This window comes from Pan paniscus, chromosome 7 (genome assembly GCF_029289425.2).
Source record: "Pan paniscus chromosome 7, NHGRI_mPanPan1-v2.0_pri, whole genome shotgun sequence".
Classification (NCBI taxonomy): domain Eukaryota; kingdom Metazoa; phylum Chordata; class Mammalia; order Primates; family Hominidae; genus Pan; species Pan paniscus.
Window position 1 is genome coordinate 63,420,026 of NC_073256.2, and position 22,659 is coordinate 63,442,684.

At 42.4% G+C, this 22,659-nt stretch overlaps 1 protein-coding gene across 4 annotated transcripts in view; it reads right to left on the reverse strand.

The window, feature by feature from the left end:
- The window catches only part of PRKDC (protein kinase, DNA-activated, catalytic subunit), a 186,397-nt gene that overhangs the window by 12,914 nt on the left and 150,824 nt on the right, over window positions 1-22,659 (reverse strand). For all 4 annotated transcript variants that reach the window (XM_055116536.2, XM_055116534.2, XM_055116535.2 and 1 more), the window contains exons 69-76: window positions 21,085-21,274; window positions 17,274-17,448; window positions 14,754-14,947; window positions 13,175-13,355; window positions 12,201-12,361; window positions 8,254-8,465; window positions 3,117-3,204; window positions 2,872-3,015 (exon numbers count right to left, since the gene is read on the reverse strand). In XM_055116536.2, the coding sequence (XP_054972511.2) occupies window positions 2,872-3,015; window positions 3,117-3,204; window positions 8,254-8,465; window positions 12,201-12,361; window positions 13,175-13,355; window positions 14,754-14,947; window positions 17,274-17,448; window positions 21,085-21,274 (1,345 nt within the window). The remainder of the gene's footprint in view (window positions 1-2,871; window positions 3,016-3,116; window positions 3,205-8,253; window positions 8,466-12,200; window positions 12,362-13,174; window positions 13,356-14,753; window positions 14,948-17,273; window positions 17,449-21,084; window positions 21,275-22,659) is intronic.

A 22,659-nucleotide genomic window follows, 5' to 3' on the forward strand; every position in this document is an offset into this window, starting at 1 on the left:
CCTGGGAGGCGGAGGTTGCAGTGAGCTGAGATCGCGCCACTGCACTCCAGCCTGGGTGATAGAGTGAGACTCCGCCTCAAATAAATAAATAAATGACATGGTTGACCAGGCGCGGTGGCTCATGCCTGTAATCCCAGCACTTTGGGAGGCTGAGGTGGGTGGATCACGAGGTCAGGAGCTCAAGACCAGCCTGGCCAATATGGTGAAACCCCATCTCTACTAAAAATAAAAAAAATTAGCCAAGCACGGTGGCACTCGCCTGTAGTCCCAGCTACTCAGGAGGCGGAGGCAGAATAATTGCTTGAATCCGGGAGGCAGAGGTTGCAGTCAGCCGAGATCATGCCACCGCACTCCAGCCTGGGCGACAGATCGAGACTCAGTCTCAAAAACAAAAAACAAAAACATGGTTAGTAGTGACTTTTAGTTATAAATCCTAATAAGGGCTTTAAAAACTTGGCGAAGTCATTTAACCTCTGTGCACTCATTGTCTAGTTAGTGGTCTACATCATTATGATGACACAAATAACTAGGAACAAAGTTAAAAACAACAAAATAAAGGAAGTAGTTCAATAGAAATAAATGGCTCATAATTTCTGATACCAGCTGAAGAGAAAAATTTAAGAATGCTACTTTCTTTATTAAGAGTCTTTCAAGCTATTATTTTGGGTAATAAACCAGAAAAAATATTATTTAATCTTTTTTTTTTTTTTTTTTGAGACAGAGTCTTGCTCTGTCACCCAGGCTAGAGTGCGGTGGTGCGATCTCGGCTCACTGCAACCTCTGCCTCCTGGGTTCAAGTGATTCTCTTGCCTCACCCTCCTGAGTAGCTGGGACTACAGGTGCACACCACCGTGCCTGGCTAATTTTTGTATTTTTAGTAAAGATGGGTTTCACCATGTTGGCCAGACTGGTCTCGAACTCCTGACCCAGTGATCCGCCCGCCTCGCCCTCCCAAAGTGCTGGGATTACAGGTGTGAGCCACCATGCCCAGCAGATATGTTTATTTCTAAAAGCAATTATTATAAGTACTCTACCTTAGAATATAGTAATTATCTCTTTGCATTAGCTTCTACTCAGATATTTACTTGAATTATAAATCTGATATCAAATAAAAAATAAATCTCAAGAGCACTACTAGCAGTTATTCAACAGTTGTCAAGATTTACCTGATCATCTCTAATTAGAAATGTTTTTACCAAATTTGTAACTAATGTCACAACATAAATCTGGTGTAAATCAAACGTGCTCTATTTTAAGACAATCCACTATAGGAAAATTGACATATATAAAACAGATTTCTTCTTTGATCTGTAAGTGGATGAAAAATGTAGAAAACAATTTTCAATTCTTAGAAAGATTAGCTATTTCCAAACATAATCAGCATCATCCTATCTGAAAGACATAATGCCCTTAAGGATCCTCTAAAGTGATATTTGAGGCACTTTGCTTTGGTAGATTATTCTTTGAACGAATGCAAGTTATTTTTGATTTGGTACAAGGTGGAAAGTTCTGGATAGATTTTCTAAGGTACTAGAAATAAAACTCCAAACACATCTCCTGCCTGAAAGGAACAAAGGAGGCCTTTCTGCACCCTGCAGGCTTGGGCAGGATCAGGTGCTGCTGCAGGGGTAAGAACTGTGCTCCCCATGGACAGCCCTGCAGGGAAGTCTCAGGGCTTCCAGCAACAAAGTGGCCATGAATTCCGACACAACGTGCACACTGGCTGAGGTAGCAGTGTGCTGGGGGCAGGCTAGGCTGGAGGCTATGTGGAGGCCCTGCTGCTAATGGGTATGGGTTTCTTTTTTGTGGTGATGAAAATGTACTAAAATTGATATGGTGATGATTTCATGACTCTGTGAATATATGTAAAACTACTGCGTTGTATGCTTTAAATGGATGACTTAAGGACCATGTGAATTATATAGTAACAAAGCAGTTATTTAAAAAGGATAAAGCTCTTCCTTTGCCCTATACATGGTAGAACTTGAGAACTCTGGCAACAAGAGTTCCAAGACTTATCTATGCCCTTAAATTTCTTGAGGTTTAATGAATAAAAGTAATTTTGACAAAAACTAGAAAGAAAAGTCAGTATGACCCATGCTAAACAGAGAGATTGTAAAGTAAGGTGTTTTAGGTGAGAGAGGATGAACACTCGACTCTTCTGGAGATCACTGCGTGGGGAGGGTTGGGAAAGGCTCTAAAGGAGAAATGATGCTGACGCCAAGCCCAAGGGCAAGTCTCCAGATGGAGGAGGGAGAGAAGGAGCCAAGCAGGCTGCAAAGGTGTAGCAACTGGGCTGACTGCAGTCTACTTGCTCCATCATTCTCATCAAATGATGGTGTGTTTCCCTTCCAACTCCAGCACCCTCTGAAAGATCTCACACTTACCACACTTGTCCTAGGCACAGCTCTTGGTGAGCAGTTTTGTCACATAACCCCTTTGTATTTGGGGACTGGATCTGTCTTCTCCATGTATCTCCTGAGCACCCAGAACTGTGCCCTGAACTAAGTGCTTGAAAATACTTATCAGCTTATTTAACACACAAATATTTTCTTGGCCCAATATTCAAGCCATTTGAAGAATTGGAAATCCCAATCTATATGTAACTTTCAGATCTAAAAATCTGAGCATGAACAACGTGTAATGAAACTCTGAGGTTTTACCTACTGACTCACCTGCTACCAGCCGACCTAAAAATGTTATCAATGTGTCACAGAAAGCATGAGATCTAAAGCATTCAACAGACATTTTAAATGCAGAACTGTTAAATTAATGATTACATTTAATACAAATATTATTACATTTAATAATGTAACTATTGACTGTCACAACGACTCTGCTATCAAAATAGCAGGCTGTGCCAGTCCATACCTGAATAAACTTCCTTCTAAAGGCCCCCAGGCCTGGAGCCTTTGGGTCACCCAAGGCTGCATACATTCTTTCATACATTTTTTCAATGTTTTTTTTATTTACAGGGGTTTTTGCTAGTTCAGCTCTTACATCATTGCTCCAATCCTGTCAGGGGAAAAAAAAAGTAAGAAAAAAATCAAGCTAGATTGCAATTAAGTTTTACCCAACTTATATGTTTTATGTGCCAGAAGCCGTTCTATCATTACCTTAAAGAGCAGTTCAGGATTAGAGAGCTGATCTAAGGCATTAATAAAATCTTGAATCACTCCTCCTTGATCCAACTTACTTTTAATCCTATTTTAAAAAATTTACAAAGTTTAGGCAATCAAATATCTTCCAAAAATCAATATATATTTTATATACCATACATATATAAGTTATATATTATAAATATATAAAATAATGTACGTTATATATAACTAAGTATAATTTATACATATCATATATATATAACCAACTACATAGTAATTTAAAATTCCACCCAATGTTAAATGAAGCAAGAAGCATCTATTCTATCAAGAGATGAGGTTCTTAAAAAAGAATTAATACCGATCCTACTCAAACTATTCCAAAAAACAAGGGAGGAGGGAATACGTCCAAACTCATTCTACAAGGCCAGTATTATCCTGATACCAAAACCAGATAAAGACATATCAAATAAAAGGAAAACTACAGGCCAATATCCCTGATGAACATTAATGCAAAAATCCTCAACAAAATACTTGCAAACCAAATTCAACAGCACATTAAAAAGATTATTCATCATGACCAAGTGGGACCTATTCTAGAGATGCAAGGATAGATCAAATCAATCAAGGATAGATCAAATACACAAATCAATCGTATCTACACAACAGAATAAAGGACAAAAACCACTGATCATTTTAACGGATGTTGAAAAAGCATTTGATAAAATTCAACATCCCTTCATGATAAAAAAAACTCTCAAACAATTAGGTATAGAAGGAACATATCTCAACACAATAAAAGCCATGTACAACACACTCACAGCTAGTGTCATACTGAACACTGAAAAACTGAAAACCTTTCTCTAAGATCTTGAACATGTTAAGGATGCCCACTGTTATTCCACATACTACTGGGAGTCTTAGCTACAGCAAGCTGACAAGAGAAAGAAATAAAGGGTATCTATATTAGAAAGGAAGAAGTCAAATTATCCTTGCTTGCAGATGATACGATCTTATATTTGGAGGCACCTAAAGACTCCACCACAAAACCATCAGAACTGATAAATTCAGTAAAGCTGCAGATACAAAAATCAACATACAAAAATCAGTAGCATTTCTATATGCCAACAGTGAACAATCTGAAACAGAAATCATGGAAGTAATTCTATTTACAATAGCCACAAATAAAAGAAAATACTTAGGAATAAACTTCGCCAAAGAAGTGAAAGATCTCTACAATGAAAACTGTAAAACATGGATGAAAGAAATTGAAGAGGACTCAAAGAAATGCAAAGTTACTTCATGTTCATGGATGGGAAGAATCAATACTGTTAAATCTGTCCACACTACCCAAAGCAATCTACAGAGTCAACACAATCCTTATCAAAATACCAATGACATTCTTCACAGACATAGGAAAAATAATCCTAAAATTTGTATGGAACCACAAAAGACCCAGAGCAAAAAGCCAAAGCCACCCTGAGCAAAAAGAATGAAACTGGCACAATCACATTATCTAACTTCAAATTATATTACAGAGCTATAGTAACCCAAACAGCATGACACTGGCATAAACACAGACACATAAGCCAATGGAACAGAATAGAGAACCCAGAAATAAATTCACACACCTGCAGTGAATCCATTTTTTCACAAATGTGCCAAGAACATACATCAGAGAAAGGACAGTCTCCAATAAATGGTCCTGGGAAAACTGGGTATCCATATGCAGAATAATGAAACTATACCCCTATCTCTCACCACATACAAAAATCAAATCCAAATGGATTAAAGACTTAAACCTAAGATCTCAACCAATAAAACTACAAAAACAAAAACAAAAACAGGAAACTCTCCAGGACACTGGTCTGGGCACAAAGATTTCTTGAGTAATACCCCACAGGCACATGCAACCAAATTTAAAATGGACAAACAGGAGGATCACATCAAATCAAAAAGCTTCTGCACAGCAAAGGAAACAATAAAGTGAAGGGACAACCCACAGAATGGGAGAAAACATTTGCAAACTACCCATCTGACAAGGAATTAATAAGCAAAATATGGCCGGGCGCAGTGGCTCATGTCTGTAATCCCAGCACTATGGGAGGCCAAGGTGGGCAGATCATGAGGTCAGGCGTTCGAGACCAGCCTGGCCAACATGGTGAAACCCTGTCCCTACTAAAAATACAGAAATTAGCGGGGCATGGTGGCGCTTGCCTGTAATCCCAGCTACTCAGGAGGCTGAGGCAGGAGAATCGCTTGAACCCGGGAGGCGCAGGTTGCAGTGAGCAGAGATTGCGCCACTGCACTCTACCCTGGGCAACAGAGCAATACACCGCCTCAAAAACAAACAAACAAAAAACAACCAAAATACATAACAAGCTCAAACAACTCAACAGGAAAAAAAAATTCAATCTCATTTTAAAATGGGGCAAAGGATCTGAATAGACATTTCTCAAAAGAAAACATACAAATGGCAAACAGGTATATAAAAACATGCTCAACATCAATGAACATCAGAGAAATGCAAATCAAAACCACAACGAGGTATCATCTCACCCCCAGCAATAACGAATGCTGGTAAGGATGTAGAGAGAGGAACCCTTGTATACTATTGGTGGGAATGTAAACTCATACAACCACTATGAAGAACACTATGGAGATTCCTAAAAAAATTACAACTAGAAGTACCATATAATCCAGAAATCCCACTACTGGATATATACCCAAAAGAAAGGATATCAGTATGATATCTGCACTCCCATGTTTATTGCAGCACTATTCACAACGGCCAAAATTTGGAAGCAACCTAAGTGTCCATCAACAGACAAATGAATGAAGAAAATGCAGTACATACATGCAATAGAGTACTATTTAGCCATAAAAAAGAATGAGATCCTGTCACTTGAAACAACATGGATGGAACTGAAGGACATTATGTGAAATAAGTCAGGCACAGAAAAACTTCACATGTTCTTACTCATTTGTGGAAGCTAAAAATTAAAACAATTGAACTCATGGGGAGGGGAGGTGGAAAGCGGGGATGGTTAATGGGCACAAAAATATAGTTAGGAAAAACAGGATCTAGTATTTAGTGGCACAACAGGGTGACCACAGTAAAATTTTTTTTTTTTTTTGAGACGGAGTTTTGCTCTGTCACCCAGGCTGGAGTGCAGTGGCTTGATCTCCGCTCACTGCAAGCTCCGCCTCCCGGGTTCACGCCATTCTCCTGCCTCAGCCTCCCAAGTAGCTGGGACTATAGGCGCCCGCCACCATGCCCGGCTAATTTTTTGTATTTTTAGTAGAGATGGGGTTTCACCGCATTAGCCAGGATGGTCTCGATCTCCTGACCTCCTGATCCGCCCACTTCAGCCTCCCAAAGTGCTGGGATTACAGGCATGAGCCACCGCACCCGGCCTGACTACAGTAAATTTTTATTGTACATTTAAAAATAACTAAAAGAGTATAACTGGAATGTTTATAACACAAAGAAGTGATAAATGCTTGAAGTGATGGATACTCCACTTACCCTGATGTGATTGTTACACACTGTATGCCTGTATCAAAATATCCCATGTACCCCATAAACATAGACACCTACTATGTACCCATAAAAATTAAAAATTAAAATAAAAAAAGAGCTGCTCTTAGATAAAAGCAAATCTTGCAACTGATGTTGACGTTTTGACGTATATAACGCGATATATAGTTTCTGAAGTTACATTATGAAAGAAAAGGTCACTTTTTAAAAAACAGGGTCTCACTATGATGTCCAGGTTGGACTGCAGTGGCAACTCACAAGTTCAGTCATAGCTCACTGCAGCCTTGAATTCCTGTACTCAAGCAATTCTCCCACCTCAGCCTCCTAAGTTTAGGTTGGAAGTACAGTCACGCACCACCATGCTTAGCTTATTTTTATTTTACTATTTTAGACATGCGATCTCACTATGTTGCCAAGGCTGGTCATGAACTCTTGGCCTCAAGCGATTCTTCCACCTCGGCCTCCCAAGTAGTTGGTATTATAGGCACAGACCATCATGCCCAGCAAGGTCACTTTCTTGACACACTGTCTCTCGCATCTTTTTCTCTTCTTTTATTTTTCAAGAAAATAGCTGTCTGTTCAGAGAAACAGTATGGTGGGCAGGGCCTCAGTAGGGCAGGGGTGTGTTCACAGATAAGCCACCCATTAACTGCAACAGAAGCTGGGCCTCAGCCGGGCATGGTGGCTCACGCCTCTAATCCTAGCACTTTGGGAGGCCAAGGTGGGCGGATCACCTGAGGTCACCTGAGGTCAGGAGTTCGAGACCAGCCTGGCCAAGGTGGCAAAACCCTGTTGCTACTAAAAATACAAAAATTAGCTGGGCATGGTGGCACACGCTTGTAATCCCAGCTACTCAGGAGGCTGAGGCAGGGAGAACTGCTTAAACCCGGGAGGTGGAGGTTGCAGCTGAGATTGCACTGCACTAGGTGACAGCACAATACTGTCTCAAAAAAAAAAATAATAAAAAATAAAGAAATAAAAATAAAAATAAATTAATTTAAAAAAACTAAAAAAAAAAAAAAAAAAAAAGATGCCAGCGCTTTTTTTCATCTTGTTCAAATCAATACATTCAAAATAATGAGGCAGATCTGCTCATAATTAAAAACAAACAAAAAACCCCAAAACCTCATGATGGAGAATGTCACTAAAACACTACACAGTTTGTGTACAAAGCATCCTTGAAATAGTTGCGCACTATTGCTCACTCATCATCGGTCTCAACTCATAAATCCGTTTAAGAGTGGACAGGATGACACTTGAGGCCATCTACTGAGTCCTAATTAAAAGGAAGAGTCGTTCTGTGTATTTTAAATTACAGGACAATTTCAGGAGCTGATTTCAAAAATCATCTCATCTAGTGTATCCCAAGCAATCATGACCATATGAGCAGAATGTTTTGTTAGCAGTGTAAGATGAAAGTATTTAAAGGAGATACATCCTATAACAAGTAACATACCCAGAATAGATATATTCAACAAAGCGACGGCTAAGATTATTCTTCAATGACAACTCTAATTAATTTGAAAACAAATGTAGTGTCCACGTGTGTGCTTTAACCACATTTTTATAACCTATAGTATTTGATCAACCTATTCCTTCTGTAATATTACCTACCTTGCCACAAACTCCTTATTCTTATGACCAGTAGAAGTATCCTTGAAGGAATAGCTTTCGCTGCTTATGATGAAGGGATAAACAATAGCCTGCGGGTAGTTATCAGTGATTTCTTCCACAGAGTGCTGAACAGCAACGGCTTGGTCTTTGTCCAGTAAGGCCACCATGTGGCTGATCCAGCTGATGAACTGCCAGCAGGGAACGGAAGAGATCTAAAACAGAGAGCTGAAACTTAATGCTGAGTAAAACATCTCACATCATCTGTTATAAAAGTAACATATGTCCAAAATAAAGAAAACTCAGAAGTATAAAAACACAAGTACAAAACAAGTCTTCCATCCCCTAGCTCTCTTCTGCTGCGGCAACCACTGGACTCTCCCAGGCACTTTCTGTGCAGGAGAACAGTCTTTTGTTGCAAGAATGGAATCACACGAGACAGCTGCTGCTGGTTGTTCTTAGACAGATGTATAGAAAAATCTTCTACTTCATTCCTCCTGGCGGCTGTGTAGTATTCCATGTTGTTTACTGCTCTATAATGAATATTTCAATTTTTTATCACAGGTAATGCTGCAGTAGACATCCCTGTACACATAACTTTATTTATTTATTTATTTTTTTGAGATGGGGTCTCGCTCTGTCACCAGGCTGGAGTGCAGTGGCATGATGCTCACTGCAACCTCCGCCTCCTGGGTTTAAGCAATCTTCCTGCCTCAGACTTCTGAGTAGCTGGGACTACAGGCGCGCCACCATGCCCAGCTAATTTTCGTATTTTTAGTAGAGATGGGGGTTTCACCATGTTGGTCAGGATGGTCTCAATCTCTTGACCTCGTGACCTGCCCACCTCGGCCTCCCAAAGTGCTGGGACTACAGGCGTGAGCCACCGTGCCTGGCCAACTCTTTTTTTTTTTTTTTCTTGAGACAGAGTCTCATTGTCACCCAGGCTGGAGTGCAGTGGTGTGATCTCGGCTCACTGCAAGCTCCGCCTCCCAGGTTTACGCCATTCTCCTACCTCAGCCTCCCGAGTAGCTGGGACTACAGGCGCCTGCCACCACGCCTGGCTAATTTTTTGTATTTTTAGTAGAGATGGGGTTTCACCATGTAAGCCAGGATGGTCTCGATCTCGTGACCTCGTGATTGGCCCACCTCGACCTCCCAAAGGGCTGGGATTACAGGCGTGAGCCACCGCACCCGGCCTTTTTTTTTTTTTTTTTCTTTTGAGATGGAGTCTCACTGTATCGCTCAGGCTGGAGTGCTGTGGCGTGATCTCAGTTCACTGCAACCTTTGCTTTCTGGGTTTTAGCAATTCTTTCTACCTCAGCCTTCCGAGTAGCTGGGATTACAGACACTCGTTACCATACCCAGCTAATTTTTGTACTTTTAGTAGAGACAAAGTTTTGCCACGTTGGCCAGGCTGGTCTCGAACTCCTGACCTCAGGTGATCCACCTGCTTCGGCCTCCCAAAGTGCTGGGATTACAGGCATGAGCCACCGCACCTGGTCCCCTGTACACGTAACTCTTTGTGCTATATACCTGTAGGATAAATTCCTAGAACTAAAATTACAGTGTCAACTTTAAAAATTGTAATAAACATTGGTATGGAATTTTTTTTTTTTTTATGAGACAGAGTCTCACTGTGTTGCCCAGGCTGGAGTGCAGTGGCGCCATCTCGGCTCACTGCAACCTCCGCCTCCTGGGTTCAAGTGATTCTCCTGCCTCAGCCTCCCAAGTAGCTGGGACTACAGGCATGTGCCATCATGCCCAGCTAATTTTTGTATTTTTAGTAGAGACAGGGTTCCACTGTGTTAGCCAGGATGGTCTCAATCTCCTGACCCCGTGATCCGTTCACCTCGGCCTCCCAAAGTGCTGGGATTACAGGCATGAGCCACGGTAAAGAATTTTTCAAATTTTCATTTCTGAAAGTATTAGACTGACTACTTTCTAAAGTCTTTACCAACACTGCACATAATCAACTTTTAAAATCACTGTCGAGCCGAGATCACGCCACTGCACTCCAGCCTGGGTGACAGCGAGACTCCGTCACCAAAAAAATAAAAAATAAATAAATAAATAAAAATAAAATCACTGTCAATCTGAGAAGTGAAAAACACCTAATTTAAATTTTCAACTTACATTATTAGTGAGGCTGTATGTTCCATGTTTATTTGCCTTACATCCTTTAATCACGCATGCATTTCCTCTCACCATTTTCTACTGGTCTATTGTGACCATTTATTTTGTAGATTGCCGAAGTCAGCTTTTTGTTTCTTATATGTGTTGCAAACGTTTTTCTTCATTTTTTTTTTTTTGTTGTTGTTGTTTTTTTTGAGACAGAGTCTTGCTCTGTCGTCTAGGCTAGAGTGCAGTGGCGCCACCTCGGCTCACTGCAACCTCCACGTCCTGGGTTCAAGTGATTCTCCTGCCTCAGCCTCCCGAGTAGCTGGGTTTACAGGTGCTCGCCACCACGCCCAGCTAATTTTTGTTTCTTTAGTAGGGTTTCACCGTGTTGGCCAGGCTGGTCTCGAACTGCTGACCTCGTGATCTGCCCGCCTTGGCCTCCCAAAGTGGTGAGATTACAGGCGTGAGCCACTGCACCTGGCTTTTTATTTTTTTAACTTTGTATACGGTATTTTCTTTTTCTGTATAGAAGTCAAACTATTTTCCTTCATGGATTCTGGTTTTTGTCTCTTCATTCCAAGACCATTTAAAAAAATGTGTTCACATTTTCCTCTGATACTTTTAAGGTGTCTTTCTGAAGATAAAACCTGATGTGTCTGCAATGCTAGCGTGAGGCTTGAGTATGGGCAAGCTTCCTGAGTGCACGTGTGAGCTGAGGACAGCATGGCGTATGAGGAAGGATCAGTCCACCCAGCTCATGTAAGCTCACCAGAGAGGCTACCGGCTTCACTGCACGTGTCTACTGGGTGTTTTGACAACGTGGAGTGAATACTTCATGTCCTCACAAATTCAAATGCTGTTTTTATCATGTATAAATATTATATTATATTGGAAAAAAATAAAATCATAATGAAGTTATTTGCTCACTTATCTTGAAGAAAAACACATACATGTTGCATTTCTGAATTTACCTTAACCTGTTTAATACCTACTGAGAAAGTCTACTATTCAGAATGCAGAAAAAGGTGGAGGGAGTGGTTAGGGCCCTAAAAGTCAAACTGGGTCCCCGCAGCCCAGAGATCAACATTACTTAAAAACTCACCATGCAAAGCTAATAGAGAACGAACCATGTAACCCTTTTTGAACTATTACATTTTCAACTCAAAGCTTGGCCCTATCTTCCAGTTACACGTCTATAAAAGTCAACTACGAAGCCTTTCAGAGGCCCTACACTTTGCAAATGAAGTCAGTGGAACCCTCCTGCACACAGACAGAGCCCAAAGGACAGGAGTGCAGCTGGCAGTGCAGCCCTTGGTGGGGCCAAGGGGCAGGTCACGTGGAAGGGTGCGGGTTCCTCCCATGTCCATACGCTAACCCCTCACTCATGCTCCCAGACCCTCTGGACACCGTGCTGCTGGCAGATGCTGTGCTCCTGGGAGGTGGGATGCAAGCTGAACCTTGCTCACTCCCTCTGGGCTAAATGACAGGTGAGCACTGGGCACAGCAAATGTGACTGGCCACAGCCTCATCTGCAGGGGCAACAAGTTTCCCACACAAGATCCCGTTACCATCCCACACACCCCGTCTCCATCTCTCTGGGTCCTTGTTCAGACACAGTGTTTTTATCAACACCCACAGAGGAAAATGGGTAAATGCGAAAACTCGTTTTTGCAGCTTTAAATTACCTATGTCCTCAGAATGTAGCAGAATTCACAGCTGGCTGGGAAAAGCTATAATACATGCACTGCACACACTAACGCGTTTGAATATAAATAAGCGTATCTTTAAGTTCTGTAAAGTTCCTTACCGCCAAGTAGAATAAAGACACCAACCTCTTTTGTCATGAGGCTCAAAGTCTCCTCTGGATACCGTTCTATAATCTGAAGTAATCTAGGAAACTTCAATCTGGCTTCATTGGAATTTAATTTTAAAGCTTTCAACATTTTCTCCACCACAAGTGCTGGATACGCCTGCAGTTCTGCAGAATCAATAACTATCAAGGACACCAAAGAAGAAAGCAATGGTCAATGTATCCCAATATCCATAAACTATGATGTTAAATGCTAACACTTTCCCTTTTTGGCTTGTATTTTGTAGTGTCATTGTTCTCTTCTTAACTACCACTTTACACCAACAAACACCAGGTACAGTTTTGTATCTATCCTGGAGCCAAATCCTTCCATTAGAGTGCCCATTCTGCATGAAGCACAGTTTGAATCCTGGGCTGGGAACATAAGGGGCAACTGGTGGTTATTGACTTTATTCCAGGAGCATGAAGCAGGCCACACGAGCCAGTAATATTGAAGCTGCAAGCAAAATATCAAAGTAGAAATTAAACAAATGGAAACAGAGGACCACTTGACTCCATTTAAATGTAGGTCATGTTGCTTAGAGAGGCCATTGTCTCTCTCTTTTTTTTTTTTTGAGATGGAGTCTCGCTCTGTCACCCAGGCTGGTGTGCAGTAGTGGATATCGGCTCACTGCAACCTCTGCCTCCTGGGTTCAAGCAATTCTCCTGCCCCAGCCTCCTGAGTAGCTGGGACTACAGGCATGGGCCACCACGCCCAGCTAATTTTTTTGTATTCTTAGTAGAGTTGGGGTTTCACCACGTTGGCCAGGCTGGTCTTGAACTCCTGGCCTCAAGTGATCCACTGCGCCCGGCTGCCATTGTCTCTTAAAAAGACAGTAGGATTTTCAAAATATTTGTAATTTGAAAACAAACAAAGAGGAGACCAAAGGTATGTACAAAATTCATAAGACTTTATGCTGACATAATGGAACACTAGCTTTTTAATTTTCAATTCACCTGATGCATTCTCTTCCTCCTTGCGCAGCTGTTGGTCACAGAAATCTGCCAGCGTCATGTAAGCATCAATCACCCCAGCTGCAGGCCCACAGCTCCAGGAGGGAGGCTGTGCCTCCTCCTCAGCCGCCTGCACAGCCTCAGAGAGGTGCTGGAATGCTCTCTGGTACAGACCCGCGATCACCTGGAATTCACAGAGACCTAAACCCATGAGCATGACTGAAGCTTTCTCAAAGAACTCTGCTTTCCATTTGTGACTCATGACACATAAATGGATCAACAGCTCCAAAATAACACTGAAGCTATGGAACTGGAAAAACAAGAGTCCACCCTGGCTGTGAAGGAGCAAGCAATTCCAGCAAGATCCTCAGCAGGTAACAACTGGCCAAACAAAAATGCAAGCCCAGCGCGGGCCAGATGGTGCACAAGCAACACAGAGCTGGGTCTGGTCAGTGGAGTGCGTGGCTGTCGGGAATATAAGAGGGAGATGGAAGTCGGCTCCTGCACTCAGTGTCCTGCACAGACGCTAGTAGCATCATGGAAGGAGAAGACAAGGCCCCACAACTGAGGTGAGGCAGGACATAGTGAATGAGACGGAAGCAGGTAACTATTGAAAAAAACAAAATAATCGGCAAGAAGCTAAGCAAAGCAGGCACTAAATAAAAATGCAGAAAAGGCTGATTTGTTCCATAAGCAGGTGGGACGTCTGAATGGTGATGGGTGGGGAAATTTAATTAACAAAAGTCATAAAAGAACTGTCTACAGTTCTTTTAATTCAAAAAAATTTAAAATTCATGATTTTTAATATTAAAAAATTTGTGTCATTCAAATAAATAGGAAGCACGGAGTATGTCAATTTTCCACATAAGAAAATTGGCTGTGCGTGCCATCCCATTACTGGGTATATACCCAAAGGACTATAAATCATGCTGCTATAAAGACACATGCACACGTATGTTTATTGCGGCACTATTCACAATAGCAAAGACTTGGAACCAACCCAAATGTCCAACAATGACAGACTGGATTAAGAAAATGTGGCACATATACACCATGGAATACTATGCAGCCATAAAAAATGATGAGTTCATGTCCTTTGTAGGGACATGGATGAAATTGGAAATCATCATTCTCAGTAAACTATCTCAAGGACAAAAAACCAAACACCACATGTTCTCACTCATAGGTGGGAATTGAACAATGAGAACACATGGACACAGGAAGGGGAACATCACACTCTGGGGACTGTTGTGGGGTGGGGGGACGGGGGAGGGATAGCATTGGGAGATATACCTAATGCTAAATGACGAGTTAATGGGTGCAGCACACCAGCATGGCACATGCATACATATGTAACTAACCTGCACATTGTGCACATGTACCCTAAAACTTAAAGTATAATAATAATTTAAAAAATAAATAAAAATAAATACATAAATAAAAAGAAAATTGGCTGTGCATAACTGTCAAATATATTTTAAAAACACAAAGCAACACCCTTATTATTACTTTCCTGTAGCCTGAACACTGCACATTGAAGACATACACAGCACACTAGCGTAAAACATTCCTCCAGTATCACCTTCTCTGAATCCTCTGAACTGGATCCAGAAAGCTCTAAGATTCTTCTAGCCTTGTCCTCCTCGATTTCAGCAAGGCAGGCTGGCTCATTGCTGAGAGCATTCGCTATGATCCTGTAAGTTGTACCCAAGAGAATGTTCTGGTCACGGAAAGCCAGAATATTTTTGCTTAAGTAGCTTGACACGTTGTTCTCATCTGTTGGATTAAAAAAACAAACAAAACAAAAAAAAATTTTGTATGTGTGTGTGGAATTAAAAAGAAGAAATTCATTGTCTATAAACGTTTTCTTTTCTTTTGTTTTTGAGATAGGGTCTCGCTCTGTTACCCAGGCTGGAGTGCAACGACACGATTTTGGCTCACTGCAACCCCTGCCTACCAGGCTCAAGCGATCCTCCCACCTCAACCTCCCAATTAGCTGCGACTACAGGCTTGCACCACCATGCCCGGCTATTTTTTGTATTTTTGGTAGAGATGGGGTTTCGCCATGTTGCCCACGCTGGTCTCGAACTCCTGAGCTCTAGCAATCTGCCCACCTTGGCCTCCCAAAGCGCTGAGATTACAAGTGTGAGCCAACATGCTTGGCCTAAAAGTTGTTTTCTATTAAGAAATTAATAAAAATAAATGTTGAAAGTATAAAAAACTGACTTCAAATACTGACTAGGGAATTTCTTGAACTCACATATTAATGAAAAATGTTCTTTGTTAGAAGTAACTGTATCAAAGCCCACAGAGGCTAAGCAATTGAAACTTTATGAATTAACTTTTTATTCAAGCATCATCATTCTGCAATTTTTCAAAGCACCTAATTCTGTTATAAAGAATAGGAAATGGGTACTAATGTGTTTGTACATATATTAATAATCCAGAGTAGATCTTTAAATTGGCACTGTGGCCCATAGCTAATGAAGCAACAGGCACTGCTGCATTTAAAGTTCTAGTTCTGCTCTGACTGTGTGGTTCCGGGCAAGGAGCTGAACCAGCGCTGGTTAAGTCTGCAGTGTCCAGAGGTGCGGTAACAGTGTTGAAACTAGGAGGCCTGATCAACCACATGCCCTCCTTGCCCATGATCTGACAGTTCTCTGCCAAAGTTATCTCACATACAGGATCACAACTACTGGCCCTGCTTATCATGCAAGGCTGTTACGAACTACAACCATACTCTGTGTAATTATTATTATATGGGTATATGGATACTAATATTAACATCAGCAAACTCCTCCTCTTCCCCTCAAAAAAGCCCATATAATTATTTAGCAATCATAAGGATAATTTTCTTCTTCTTTTTCTTTTTTTAGAAACAGGGTCTCACTACACTGCCCAGGCCAGAATACAGTGGCTACTCACACAGGCACAATCATGGCTCATTGCAGCCTCGAACTCCTGATCTCAAGCCATCCTCCCGCCTCAGGCTCCCCAGTAGCTGGGACTACGGGTGCGTGCCACCACATCCAACTAGGATGATCTTCTGCTCTTGGGATCAGTGTACAAAGAGTGCTTCTCCTCTAGACACCTTTATTGAGGCTGATGCTTAAGAGCTGGTCTGGGAACCAGCTGGATCATGCCTGATCAGAATGCTAGCACACACCCTCAGACACAGGGCAACAGAGCGGGGGACCAAACCCAAACCTGTACAAGAAAGCTTTCTTCCTTTAATGTAGTCTTAAAGACTAAACTATTTTGGGAGGAAATGGCTTTTTTTTTTTTTTTTTTTTTTTGAGACGGAGTTTTGCTGTTGTCATCCAGGCTGGAGTGCAGTGGCGCGATTTTGGCTCGCTGCAACCTCCGCCTCCCAGGTTCATTCTCCTGCCTCAGCCTCCACAGCAGCTTCGAAGACAGGCGCCTGCCACCACGCCCGGCTAGTTTTTGTAATTTTTTTTTTTCTTTTTGAGATGGAGTCTTTCTCTGTTGTCCAGGGTGGAGTGCAGTGGTGTGATCTCAGTTCACTGCAAGCTCTACCTCCCGGGTTCACACCATTCTCCTGCCTCAGCCTCCCGAGTAGCTGGGACTACAGGCGCCCGCCACCATGCCTGGTTAATTTTTTTGTATTTTCAGTGGAGACGGGGTTTCACTGTGTTAGCCAGGATGGTCTCGATCTCCTGACCTCATGATCTGCCTGCCTCAGCCTCCCAAAGTGCTGGGATTACAGGCATGAGCCACCATGCCCAGCCTAGTTTTTGTATTTTTAGTAGAGATGGGGTTTCATCACGTTGGCCAGGATGTTCTCGATCTCCTGACCTCGTGATCCACCCACCTCGGTCGCCCAAATTGCTCGGATTACAGGCGTGAGCCACTGCGCCCAGGCTGAAATGGCTTTTCATGTTTGTTTACATCTTATATGCAAACACAAAGTTTTCAAAATAATTAAACTATCATTCTCTGGCTCACTTTGCTATATTCCCTAAAATTACTGCAAAGATTTACCTCCCAAATGTCAGATGATGCAGCACAAAGAAGAAGAAGATACACAAGACAATATAACACAGCCCTTTAAGATATAAGTGGATAAAAGCGGTCAACTTACCCAACAAAGAGACTGTTTTCAGCACAGTGAGCACCTGCTCAGAGCAGCCCTGGGACCGGCTCCGGCAGTGGCTCAGGCGGCAGTAGCTCTGCACCCAGCTCACCAGCCAATCGTCTCTGGTTTTTGACTCTTTATGCAGCTCCTTCAGTAGTTTCATGGCAAGTGAGAAATTGTTCTGTATGAATACAATAAAAAGAGAGAAGGTGGTATGATGATACACAAGTGACAGAAGTTTCTAATTGGCCTGCTTCCCCCTTTGCACGACACAATCCACCTTAGAGTAGCGAATCCATTTCTTTAGCTTCAATTATGTCTCTAAATTTATCACTGGGATATAATTCATATTTAAAGAGTACAATTCAGGCCAGGTTTAGTGGCTCAGGCCTGTAACCCCAGCATTTTGGAAGGCCAAAGAGGGAGGATTACCTGAGTCTAGGAATTTGAAACCAGACTAGGCAACATGGTAAGACCCCGTCTCTAAAAAATTTAAAAAATTAGCCAGCACCATGGCACGTGCCTATAGTCCCAGCTACTCTGGACACTAAGGTAGTAGGATCACTTGAACCTGGGAGGTTGAGGCTGCAGTGAGCTGCTGTGTACTCCAGCCTGGGCAACAGAGCAAGTCTCCAAAAAAAAAAAATTCCAGGGGGTGGGGCAGGGTGGGTACAATTCAGTATTTTTTAGTATATTTACAAAGCTGTACAACCACCACCCCTAATTCCAGAACATTTTCATTACCCCAAAAAGAAATTCACTGTCTGTTCAGAGTCACTACCCAGCCACTGGCAACCATAAATTCCCTTCCTGTCTCTATGGATTTGCCTACACCAGACATTCTGTAACAATGGTATCAGAAAATAAGTGGTGATTTTGTGTCTCGCATCTTTTACTTAGCATGATGTTCATGCATGTTGCAGCACCTGTCAGCACTTCTTTCCTCCTTATGGCTGAATAATACTCCATTGCACGGACATGCCACCTTTTTTTTTTTTTTTTTTTTTTTTTGAGATGGAGTTTCACTCTTATTGCCCAGGCTGGAGTGCAATGGCACAATCTCGGCTCACTGCAACCTGTGCCTCCCGGGTTCAAACAATTCTCCTGCCTCAGTCTCCCAAGTACCTGGGATTACAAGTGTGTGCTACCACATCTGGCTAATTTTTGTATTTTTAGTAGAGATGGAGTTTCGCCATGTTGGCCAGACTGATCTCAAACTCCTGACGTCAAGTGATCCACCCGCCTTGGCCTCTCAAAGTGCTGGAATTACAGGCCTGAGCCACTGCACCCGGCTGGACATGCCACATCTTATTTGGGTTGTTTCCACCTTTCCAGCTATTTTGAATAATGCTCCTGTGAACATTTGTGTATGAATTTCCATGTGAGCTTAAGCTTTTGTTTCTCATGGGTCTGGGAGTGGAATTGTCGGGTCATATGGTACCTCTGTTCAACTGTTTTGTTTTGTTTTGTTTTTGAGGCAAAGTTTTGCTCTTGTCACCAGGCTGGAGCACAGTGGCACAATCTTGGCTCTCTGCAACCTCCACCTCCCAGGTTCAAGCGATTCTCCTGCCTCAGCCTCCCGAGTAGCTGGGATTACAGGCATGTGCCACCACGTCCAGCTAATTTTTGTATTTTTAGAAGAGACGGGGTTTCACCATGTTGGTCAGGCTGGTCTCGAACCCCTGACCTCAGGTGATCCACCTGTCTCGGCCTCCCAAAGTGCTGGGATTACAAGCGTGAGCCATCGCGCCCGGCCTCAACTTTTTTTTTTTAAAGTATAGTCAAGTGAAGCATCAGAAGTGGAGAATCAACAAAGAAATCTTAAATGTTTGTGATCAATTAGTCGTAAAAACCACTGCACTTGGACCAGCCTCTATGTTTAACTTTTTGAGGAAATGCCAGACTGTTTTCCACAGCAGATGCACCATTTTACATTCCCACCAGCAGTGCAGAAGGGTTCCAGTTTCCCCCATCTTCTCCAAGCTTTGTTATCTGTGTATTTGCTTCCAGCCATCCCAGTGGGTGTGAAGCGGTCTCTCCTTGTGGATTTGATTTGCATTTCCCTCAAGCCTAGGGATACTGAGCATCTTTGCATGAGCTGGTTGGCCATTTGCCTATCTTCTTTGGAGAAATGTCTATTCAAACACTTCATGCCCATTTCTTAATTGGGTTGTTTGACTCTTTGTTGTTCAGTTGTGAAGCATTCTTTATGAATTCTGGATACTAGACCCTTATTAGATATGTGATCAGGAAATAGTTTCTCCCATTACATGAGTTGTCTTTATACATTCTTCAGCTTCTCAGGTAAGGCACGACAGTTTTAATTCTGAATACAATTGACCCATTTTTTATTTAGTTGCTTATATGGATGTCTTTTTAAATCTACACCTCTAATTCTCTCTCAAGCTTCAAAAGGCATTTTCATCAGACTTTGGTCTTCCTAATTACTGCCCTTTCAACCACCCAGGCTAGAAATCCGAGTTGTTTCCAGCCAGACACTCTCATCACTCCTGTCACCTCGGGTTCTCCTGGATCTCCTTACAGAGCACCTCTCTTGCCCTGCTCACTCCCACCCCACTCCCCTAATGTGGAGCTTCCTGGTCTTTCTCTGCCTTTGCTTTCCCCAGAGCTGTCAATCTCCCACACAGCTTACAACTAGCCAGCATGCATGGAACCTTCAATGGCCTCCTGATGCAGTCTCCCGCCCTCTGCAAACCCAGTGCCATCCCATGTCCAAATCCTTCCATGCCCATAAAGCCTACCCTAAATCACATCCCCCTTCCCCACACACCTCCCTGTCCAAGGCAGAAGCTCTTCTCTTCCCTGCGCCCTCCAGGCTTTGCTGACATCTCTCTTCTTTGCCCACCAGTGCTGTTGTCATCATGTGTGCAGCCCCCACTCTCACTAGACAGTAACAATGGCAGGGAACATGTCTTTCCCCTCATCATGCCAGACAGTTTCCTAACTACACTGGGTCCTCTCCCCATGACCCCAACTCCCTCACCACTAAGTCCTTCAGTTCAGATCGCCCCTTCTGGCCACACCCTGCTTTTCTCTCATCCAGTTCCTGCTCTGCCTGCCTCTAATTGGATTTTCTGTTATTTGCAATATAAAAATTCTTACTTGATATTACACTCGTCCAAAGAAAAATCTATAAATGAGCATTTAAAGCTACAAAAAAGAAGTATTATTTCTACTAGAATATCATCCTTTGCCTTGCAATAGCAATTGATAGAGGGTCATTAACATAGCAAGCTTCTGTAGTATGTTTAAAGATTATATACATTTAAATAGATTACATGCAATTTGTAAGCAATGTATACTTAATATCGAGAAGGGGTCCTAGTATTAAATGATAATTCCTACAAAGTAAACCTAAAAATAATTTGTAACTAACTGGTAAGGATTCATTTTGTTAACGATCAAACTTGACATTAGGTTTATCTGCTTTTCAAGTAACAGCTAACAATCATTTTGAAATGATTAACAGGAATATAATAAACTCTAGAGGCTTTCTGGAGAGTTTTGAATAAGTGCTCCTTCAAGTTTCCTTTTTCTCTGAGACAGGCTCTCATTCTGTTGCCCAAGCTGGTCTCTAATTTCTGGGCTCAAGTGATCCGCCTGCCTTGGCCTCTCAAAATGCTGAGATTACAGGTGTGAGCCACTGCACCCGGCCAAGTTTACTTATAAAGAGAGAAAAAAAATAACACCTACCAATTATTTTAAGGTTCAGACTCTAAAGAAAAGCTAAAATTAGAGAAAAGCTAATTTAGCAAAATCCTGTGACACAGCAGGGAGGACAGACACGAGTACCCACCTGCTTCCGGGCACTATCTATCATCTTCATTTTCATGGAAAACTTGCAACTCCTGATCAGGGAGCTGATATCTTCTTCCTGCTCTTGCACTTCCATCCTGTCACTGGGGTCTCCATCTTGATCCACATTCATACTATTATCTTCTGGAAGAGGGGTAAGCTTCTCCTCTATTTTGCTGAGAAAGAAACATCTACACAAAGAAAAATGAGACAATGTCACAGACTCAGGAATAGGAAGCTGCTGGATAGCAATTACAGGCAGAAATTCTAAACCTTAGTAAATGTTTGTTCTTTTTTTTTTTGAGATGGAGTCTCACTCTGTTGCCCAGGCTGGAGTGCAGTGGCACCATCTAGGCTCACGGCATGCTCTGCCTCCCGGGTTCACGTCATTCTCCTGCCTCAGCCTCCTGAGTAGCTGGGACTACAGGCGCCTGCCACCACACCCGGCTAATTTTTTGTATTTTTAGTAGAGACGGGGTTTCACTGTGTTAGCCAGGATGGTCTCGATCTCCTGATCTCGTTATCTGGCCACCTCGGCCCCCCAAAGTGCTAGGATTACAGGCATAAGCCACCGCACCCGGCCTACTTATTTTTTTTTGAGATGGAGTCTCATTCTGTCGCCCAGGCTGGAGTGCAGTGGCACGATCTCAACTTACTGCAACCTCCACCTTCTGGGTTCAAGCGATTCTCCTGCCTCAGCCTCCTGAGTAGCTGGGACTACAGGAGTGCACTACCACACCCAGATAATTTTTGTATTTTTAGTAGAGACGGGGTTTCACCATGTTGGCCAGGCTGGTCTTGAACTCCTGACCCTCAGGTGATCCTTGGTCACCTGCCTTGGCCTCCCAAAGTGCTGGGATTACAGGAGTGAGCTATCATGTCTGGCCTAAATTTTATCTTTTGATGAATGGGTAACATACCTTGTGTTGAGCCATTTTGCTCCTTATATGTCCCAACTTAAGGTGATAAATACATAATAGTAAACAGTTTATAATCACTGAAAATTTTCTTTTTTTTTTTTTTTGAGACAGGGTCTTGCTCTGTTGCCCATGTTGGAGTGTAGTGGTGCAATCACAGCTCACTGCAGCCTCGACCTCCTAAGCTCACACAGTCCTCTTCCCTCAGCCTCCCAAATAGCCGGGGTTGGTTACAGGTGCGTGCTACCGCATCAAGCTAAGTTTTACATTTTTTTGTAGAAACGGAGGCTTGCTATGTTGCCAGGCTGGTCTCGAACTCCTGGGCTCAAGGAATCCTTCTAAAGGCTGGGATTACAGATATGAGCCACCATGCCCAGCCATGAAAATTTAAAAGAGAAGTCCAGGTTGCTATTAAATTATTATTATTTTAGAGACAGGCCTCACTATATTGCCCAGCCTGTAGTGCAGTAGTTATTCACAGATGTAATCATAGCACACTACAGCCTTGAATTCCTGGGCTCAAGCAATCCTCCTGCCTCAGCCTCCCAAGAAGCTGAAACAATAGGCGTGTGCCACCATGCCCAACTTCAAAATTCTTTTTATTTGAATCATAATTTACATGTATGATTCTGTCCAAGTAATTTTATTTCTATTAATAT